The sequence below is a fragment of the Nicotiana attenuata genome, unplaced genomic scaffold, assembly GCF_001879085.1.
Source record: "Nicotiana attenuata strain UT unplaced genomic scaffold, NIATTr2, whole genome shotgun sequence".
In the NCBI taxonomy this organism is placed as follows: Eukaryota; Viridiplantae; Streptophyta; class Magnoliopsida; order Solanales; family Solanaceae; genus Nicotiana; species Nicotiana attenuata.
Window position 1 is genome coordinate 138,783 of NW_017671734.1, and position 8,958 is coordinate 147,740.

Consider the following 8,958-nt stretch of genomic DNA (forward strand, 5'->3'; position numbering starts at 1 on the left):
AGGTGCCGCCACGAGTTAAAAGGTAAGTTTTACATAGTGATGGTTAGACAATGTTATATGGGGTAGAGTGTTGGCCGGTTAATAACTCTCTTGTCTAGAAGATGAAGTGGTGGAGATGAGGTTGCTTAAATAGATGTGTGGGCATATTAGGAGAGACAGGGTTAGCAATGGAGATATTTGGGACAAGACGAGGTGGCCCCTATTGAGGATAAGATGCGAGAAGTGAGGCTGAGATGGTTCGGACATGTGAAGAGAAGATCTCAGATGCACCAGTAAGGAGGTGTGAGAGGTTGAACATGGTGGATGTTAAGATAGGTAGATAAAGACCTAAGAAGTATTGGGAAGAAGTGATTAGGCAGGATATGGTGCATCTTCAGCTTACTGCGGACATGACTCTTGATAGGAAGTTGTGGAGGTCGAGGGTTAAGGCACAAGGCTAGCAGGTAGATTAGCGTACTTCCCTTTTATTATTGCTCTTGTCCCTTCCATTCCGGTAGCTTTAGCATTGCTCTTGTTTTTTCTTGGATTTCTATTATTACCTGTTGTTGCTTCTGTTTTGATTTTGGTACTATCTCATTGTTGCTTCTGGTTCTTTTCCATGATTTATAATTTTATATTTCATTTCATTACTGTTGTGAATGTGTTTGCCTGAGCCGAGAGTCTATCGGAAACAGCCTCTCTACCTGCACAAGTGAGAGCAAGGTCTACATACACACTATTCTTCTCAAACACATATGAGAATACACTAGGTTTATTGTTGCTCGAAAAAGCAAGTAAGTAACGGAACAAAAATGCATTTGAAAGCGAACACATGTATTAATGAATTTAACTAAACTAACATGACATAAGTTAAAGATCAAACAAAGTAATTAAACCATTTCATATTTGTCAGCCACTGCATATCCATTGATGATATTGCTACAATATTTAATGCTTACAAGAATGTGCTTTAAAACCTCTTACCATAGGCTTAAACTTCTCCTTTGCCTTTATAATGCTAAGAAAAATCAGCCTATATAGAATTACCATTCCAAAAACAATAGCAATATCTCCCCACTTAGAATAATTCAACTCTACTTGAAAAATATCTCTCAAGATTTCATCGCGAGTAACAATCACAGCCAATCCTCCATTAGTAAAATATGTAAAAGTTTCATACTCGTTCTTGTAAAAACCTTGAATTGCATATTTGTGAAAGGCTAAATAGTACACTGGGTATTTCCAAATTGGCATAGGAAGATCCTTTTGCAAGCGAAAAAAACCTCCATTTAGCATCATTACTCCTTGAATTCCAGCACCTATAATTAGATGTGACAAAATCAACTCATTTTTTAGTAACTCGCCTAACACGTTCATGTTTAAACGGATTGATTATAAGTTATTTATTGACTTAGTTTAACGGATTGAACCCGAAACGCATAACCTAACATATCAAGATGCAACCAAAACCAAGCAAACAACAAACAGAAAGCTTGAAAAATTAGAATTACGTAAAGTTTAGAGAACTTTAGAAAAATATATTAACTTTCAAGTTTTATTTTCAAGAAGCAAAATAACCTAAGCAGGATGATTGGGTCAAGTTGGACGAGACTGGGTTATGAGCCGTTATATCAGCTCATCTTAACTCAACCCTTTTGACTCTAATAATGAATCAGTTGAGTCATGATTCATTATTGATTTGACCCACTCATCCACGTCTCTAAGTCAAAATTCATACATTCGTCACGTGTACATACCTGTGATGATTCCCATGAGGAAGTCGGGAACAATACTTGCAACGATCATCATTAGGCTCTCGACTAGCATCATACAAGCAAATAACATTAGGAAAAAATAGGCGAAACGATCGATCCCTTTTTGAACATCAGCAAGATAATAAGCCACTGCTCCAGGTACTAAGGAGATCAATAACAAGAATGGAGTTGAAGATAATGTGTTTCCTACGACAAATGCACTCACACCATAGTGCCCATTTAGCCTTTCTCTCGTAAAGAGCTGAGAAAATGATCAAAATTAAAATTAGAAAAGATATTTACACAATCATATCACTATAATATGTATTAATTGATAATCAATGTAAATAATTTTGCATTGTCGATGTAAGAAAATTAAATAAGGAATAACAAAAAACTATTAAAATTAACCTAAGTAGTTGTTCATCCAACCGCATAAACTAAAGTAACCGGAAAATATATAATATACGTATAATCCATGTATAACATGTGTATAACTGTGTATAATTGATGTATAATCAATGTATAGCGACTAGGAAAAGTGAATAGTGAATCTGTCTTGTTATTTGTGTAAAGATCCCGGAAAACTATAAGAAATCGAGGAGGATGATAAAAAGGAAGATTACTTTCATTTCCTCCACAAATGAAGGGAAGCCACCAATTGCCATAAATGTCAAGAAACCAACCACAAATACAAGCATTGAGCTTCTAGCCTGCAATGGGAAGAAAAAGAATCTAAATCTTGAAAAACAAAAAAGGGGTGCTTCTTTAGCTCATTTGTTTATATAATGACTTTAATTTTTACAAAATTGACCTGCTATAACTAGTTAAATTATACTGATAGCGTAAACAAATATTTACCTGAATGGAGCCATAATCAAAGCCAATTTCATGGAAGACAGTGCCAATGCACAAGCATAATGCAAGATATATGAGAAATCGAAGCCAGTAATAGCCTAAATCGCGATACATATTGACGAATGATCTTTGTGTTAGAACACGACACTGAGTGATGAATCCTGCTTGACTCCCCTTCTTCTCAAGCAAATGTCCATTCTACTACATACATATGAAATCAACTTAAATAATAATCGAGTTTAACTTTTATATACTGACAACGTAGCGCTAAGAAGCAAGTTTTGATAGCTTATGATGAAATAGTACAAAAAAAGGTCTACACGAATAATAGTATTAGTAGTTCATGAGGTTAATGTAAAAGTTTACATTGTTGAGTTTCATAAAAGATAACTACGTAGTACACGTATCATCTATAAATAGTGAGATCAGTAACTTGAAAAGTAATTAAGTACTGTTTATAATGATAATGCATATAAGTTAAATCCGAAATAATTTGGTTGAACTTAATTATAAAGAAGAATATAAAGGATATTTTTACCTTTTGACATATGTTGAAGACCCTTTGGCGAACATTGCGACAAGCTTCTGATGATTCATATGACATGGCAAGAGTGTCAATTGCTCTTCCTGAGCTTATATTTTTGCCAAATCCTTCTTCAATGTCCTAAAAATAATAAACAATTAATTATTTCAAAGATCAAAATATAACTTGTTCTGATTAAGTAAAACTGCATAATTTAATTTATTATGAATTAAATGTGTTATAACTTACATCGAAATCCTTGTTAATAGTTCTAAGATAGTGATCAGAGGGGTTCCTCAAATATGGACAAGGAAAGCCATTGATAGCAAAAAACTGGAGCAAACATAAGATATAAAAGATTTATCAGTATCCTTGAATATTGTCTAATTATATAGAGAATATTTGAAATATATTGTCATTTGGACGACAAAAATCATCTTTCATATGAAAAATATTTTTCTATGTTTGATTGATAATTGAAAAATATATACATACTAATTAATAATATTAATATTAACAAATCGAAAAGCATTTTAATGAAACCTTTAATTTGAGTATTAAATATCAATAATAACGTGAAATTTCTAATTGAGGAAAAAAGTAATAAGATATTAAAAAGTTAAGATGGTCGTAAGAAAAATTAAATACCTTCTGCCACCAAGTGGCATCAAACATTAAAAAATAATTTTCTGATGAATTAATATATTTTTCATTTAATGTCGTACCAAACACACCATCGAAATTAACGTTTATTAACTTTACTTACCTCATTTGCTGCAGAACTAGAACCAAAATAAATGGTTTTACCATAAGATAGAAGACATAAATTATCAAATAGCTCAAAAACTTCACTACTAGGTTGATGAATTGATGCAACAACAGTCCTCATATCTTGTTGTGCAATTTTAATAATTCGATTCATCACATGATAAGATGCTGCACTGTCCAAACCACTCGTAGGTTCATCAAGAAACAAAAGTTTTGGTCTTGTTAAAATCTCAATACAAATACTAACTCTTCTTTTTTGTCCACCACTTAAACCTTTTAAACTCCATCCACCAATTCTTGTATTCATTGCTTCTTGTAATCCCATTTCTTTTATTGTTGCTTCTGCTCTTTCTTTCTTTTCTGATAATGGCATTGATTCTGGAAGTTGTAGCTGAGCTGAATAGTATACTGTTTCTTTTACTGTCAATGTTGTCATTAGTGTGTCATCTTGAGTTACATAGGCCTGTGAGAAAAAGTTATAAATGATGTTATGTACCGAAGATACAAAGCATTTCGTATTCACGCAAGGTTCGGGGAAAGACCGCACCCTAAAGGGATGATGTAGACAGTCTACTCTGACGCAAGCATCAGAAGTGGCGGAGGCAGGATTTTAGCTAGGGGGTTCAAAAAAGAAAAAGTTAAAAAATTAAAAGAAATTGTATTGAACTAACGACCTAACAAAGATTTTGGACCCCCTTGACGGCTAACCTATGCTTTTGGGTTGTATCAAGGGGATTCAAAATATATTATATAGAGGTACAAACTAGATTTTGCCTTATATGCACAGTGTAATTTTTCGGCAAAAGGGGTTCGGGTGAACCCTCTTCCGCCTCCTAAATCAGCCCCTGATTATCAGTGGCTGGTTCCATGGCTCGAATCTATGACCTATATAGGTCATACGGATACATCTTTATTGTTGTTCTAAGGCTCCCTTTCCAATGTTATTTATGTTAGGTGTTGCCAAAATTTTCTTACCATATTTGTTTTTCCTAATTCATGAAGGAAAGGACAACATATTTACCATAATTGGGGTTTTCCTTTCCTAGAAGGAAAATATAATTCTTCCATCTTTGGCTAGTCCCTTTTCTTGTAGGAAAAGGTTTGGAGTTTTATAAATTGAGGATGCACCTTTCTCATTCAGTAGCATCCACAATGTAGCCATATGGGGTTTGAGAGTCGTGTTTAGGGGGAGAACTTTACGGGACAAGTGTTAGTGTGTCACTTGTGTTTGCCTCTTCGTGAGGTTGTTCTCTCAATATTTTTGTACTCTCTTTTATATAGTGGATTGCCCATCTCCGCTGTGGACGTAGGTCAGTTGACCGAACCACGTTAAATGTTGGTGTCTCTTTTGGTATATTTCTCTTTTGTTGTCTGATTTATCGTCGTTCAAGTGTTGCTTTACTAGATTCCGCATGACACCTGATTTTTTCGTTCCTAACAATTATCTAAGGGTGTAAAAAAAATTACTATATAATCAGGTCAACGATAAGGTAAATTAGAAGTAAATAATTATGATAACTGTTAATTGGTAACATGATAAAAATGTCAAAAATCTAAGGAAGAGAGTGTAACATGCATATTAATATTTCGAGATAAAATGTTTTTGAGTGATAAATAATATGCAAATTTCGTACCGAGGTTCCAAAAGCTAGTGCTTGTTTGCGGCCATTGACGAGTACATCTCCACTTTGTTTTGTGTTGGAGGCTAATCTTCCTGCAAATTTCCAAATTTATCACCATAATAGAGAATCATTAGTCATAAAGGCAGATTCAAAATTTTAATTTTGTGGGTTAGTGTTCGGATTTCAACTACTGAACCATTACCTTTTTTTGAGTTATGGGTTCATAGTTTAATATTTTTAATAGTTTCGCGCAAATAAATTCATATATAGGCTGAAAGTTACGGGTTCAATTGACCTCATAATTATACTATGGATACGCCTTGATAGTATTAATAAATAATAATACCATTTATTTTATCATGATTAATGAATCAAAAATGATAACAACGCTATTATTGAAAATAATCATTTGATGAAATAGCTAAAGTACAATATAAGCTTCACTTATATTCCATGTACATGTTATTTTAAACCAACCGCATGAAGCTTAATGCCTCTTTATGCTTTTTCTTTAATTGACCCATCAGTTAATTAACCCTATAAGATATTATCAACATTTATTAAGATTCCAATTATTGCAAAATCAAACGTTTGTACTGTCCAGCTTATAATTATTCTCATTCTTTCTTGCTTATTATTCTAATATAATTTTTTTCCGTCTAATATTATTAAACAGTCCAACCACTGTCTTATTTATAATACATGACTAAACGTGGGTGGGGTGGGGATAGGGGGATAAGCCGCTAACCTACTATTATAAGATAAGTTGACTTGCATATATTAAGTATAATTTCCAAAAATGATACATCACCAAGCCATTCTTAATAATAGTTTTCACCTTATGTGTATACTAGGAAATTGAGGTTACATTATTAGTACACTTAAAAACTAAGGGTTGTAATGAGATGTATATGATCATGTCATTCTTAATTAGAGGTCTCGGGTTTGAACCTTGAAAATAGAAAAAATTCCTAGTATAGTATTTTCCTTTTTAATGGGCGGCCTTACGTGGGAAGAATCCAAATTAGTTTGTGTTTCAATATGGATACAGAATACCATGTGGAAAGCTAAATAAAAGTATACTTAAATATATTTTTATTCTTAAAGTGAGACGCCATGGTCACCAACCATAGAATCATCAGTTTGTTGAACCAGCTCAACAAATATTATTTCTACCTCCCACCACAAATTATTCCATTAGATATCCCTTTGAGCCACACACAAAAAAAAAAAGACTTTGTAAAATAAGGTTTGCAAAAAAAAAAAAAAAAAAAAAAAAAAAAGTGACTGAATAAAGAATTAAAGAAAAAGTTCCTCCACTGTCGTCACCCATGATTCATTATATAATTAAACATAAAATGAATGTAAGAGAAAAACTATATTTTTCCTAACGTTAGCTACCATTAAGGAAGAATACCATGATGGGCAAAATAGTAAATCTATCATATCATGACCTTTTTGTGTCTATAATTTATAAAAGTATTTTATTGAGGGTAAATAAATTTAAATTAAATTAAATTATTTAAAAAAGGATGACCTTTTTTTTTGGACGGGAATAATAAAAAATTAATGCCACACATTTTTCGCGATTTTAAGGTTACTAATTATTTTGTACATATATCAATATTGTTCAGTCGGCTGGCTAGGTTGAGTTCGTATAATACGTACCTTTTTTTTCCTTTAATAAAGAGATCATCTTCTAAAGCTATATAGGTATCATACCAGTATGATTTTTTTTTTAAAAAACAAATATACACTAACCTTGTACACATTTTTACACTATATCTTGTTTTAATGGACCTACAAAAAGTAATTGTCTATAATATTATTCTTAATTTGATAACCTTAAAAATGCAGTAAATAACCTACTATAATTGTTAAAATATATTTTTAGTGTAAAATATTGTTTAAATCCTATCAATATTTGATTCTTGTTTCTTTTTTTTTCTTTTATAACCGCACAAATAATCATAGTTCTACATAAACATCTCGAACATTTTTCCTTAAAAGTTCTTTTAATTTGCATTAGAAACTAGCTAGGGATTCAACTTTAATATGCCATATAAATAGTACATGGTAAATTGGTGATGAACAAACTTTTCGGGAATAGTGAATCTCTTGGTAGTGAGCAATTTTCCTTTTTTCATGAACATATACGACAACAATAATCCAGTATAATTTCACAAGTGGGGTCGGGGAGGGTAGTGTATACGCAGACCTTACCCCTACCCTAGGGTAGAGAGGCTCTTTCCAATAGATCACCCTCGGCATCCTTCCCTCCAAGAACTCCCCACCTTGTTCTTGGGGTGACTCGAACTCACAACCTCTTGGTTGGAAGCGGAGGGTGCTTACCATCAGAGCAACCCACCTTGTCAACATATACTCGACGTGAATCCAGATTATCGAGCCAAGTAAGTTTCAGATACTAAATCCTAAACCCTAAACCCTTAAAAATAAAAAAATAAAAAATAAAAATTGGTAATGAACAAAGCTAAGTTACCTGCCAATGCATCAAGAAGAGTGGATTTGCCACAACCAGAAGGACCCATAATAGCCAAAACTTCACCAGGTTGAGCATAACCAGTTATTCCTTCAAGTATTGGCCTTCTTCCTACTTTTCTATCTGGCACTGTCACCCACAAATCTTTCCATGTTAAGTATAAGCCAGTATCATCATCTTCTAATGGATCACTTTCTTTCCTTTTTAGAGGAACTTCAGTTGGAGAATCCATATGGTATTAGATTTTTCTTCTTTTTTGGTGGGGAGAAAATGTTGCTTGTATTATAAGGATATGTGTAGTAATGTGCAATATATATAATGTTTGTGATCCCTTTGTGTGGAGGTTGAGGGGTAGGGAAGAAAAATTAAGAAGGAATAGTAGTTAGAGAAGGGAGGAACTTAGTCGTTTGGTTATCGGGACAAACAACGATTAACGCAGTGTAATTCCATAAGTGGGATCTGGGAAGGTTACTGTATACGCAGCCTTATTACCCCTATCTTGTGCAGGTAGAGAGGTTGTTTTCGATAGACCCACGACTCAGTCCCAGGCTCCCAGCGGCGAAGCTACATTATCTGATAGAAGGGTGTTCGTCAATTGACCACCCTCTCGTAGAAAAATTATACAGTGTATATAGATAAAATATTAGATTTTAGAAGTGTATAACATTATATACTGAACATACCTCTGTCGGAAATTTTTTTTTTTACTTCTTTTAAGTTGGAACACCCTTGTGAAAATTTCCGGCTTCGCCACTGCTCAGTCCAACATAGTCGTAGCATTAATGTTTGGTTATCGGGAGTAGGATTATAATCCTGGAATAACTAGAATTTGGAATTGTATTTATTTTATATTTAGTTATAAGTATTAGCTAATATCAGTACAAGTTAAGTGACCCTGAAAATTTTGTAACCAAACGCCCCCTAATTAAGGTTATTTCTAAGATATTTGATGAT

At 33.2% G+C, this 8,958-nt stretch overlaps 1 protein-coding gene across 1 annotated transcript; it reads right to left on the reverse strand.

The window, feature by feature from the left end:
- Positions 1-878: 878 nt before the first annotated feature.
- On the reverse strand, positions 879-8,279 carry LOC109209915 (ABC transporter G family member 11-like). Its single transcript, XM_019373277.1, has 9 exons — positions 8,005-8,279; positions 5,517-5,596; positions 3,881-4,345; positions 3,364-3,447; positions 3,130-3,255; positions 2,595-2,789; positions 2,360-2,446; positions 1,737-1,995; positions 879-1,298 (listed from the first exon to the last, which is right to left on the reverse strand). The coding sequence occupies exons 1-9, from the start codon at positions 8,234-8,236 to the stop codon at positions 928-930; spliced, it is 1,899 nt and encodes a 632-aa protein (XP_019228822.1). The 5' UTR covers positions 8,237-8,279; the 3' UTR covers positions 879-927.
- Positions 8,280-8,958: the final 679 nt, after the last annotated feature.

Excerpts from the sequence above, each read along its gene's own strand:
- LOC109209915 (XM_019373277.1), bottom strand. The coding sequence starts at position 8,236 with ATGGATTCTCCAACTGAAGTTCCTCTAAAAAGGAAAGAAAGTGATCCA. Across the intron at positions 2,790-3,129 it reads TCTTCAACATATGTCAAAAG|AATGGACATTTGCTTGAGAA; the intron begins GTAAAAATATCC and ends TGTATGTAGTAG. Across the intron at positions 1,996-2,359 it reads CATTTGTGGAGGAAATGAAA|CTCTTTACGAGAGAAAGGCT; the intron begins GTAATCTTCCTT and ends TCATTTTCTCAG.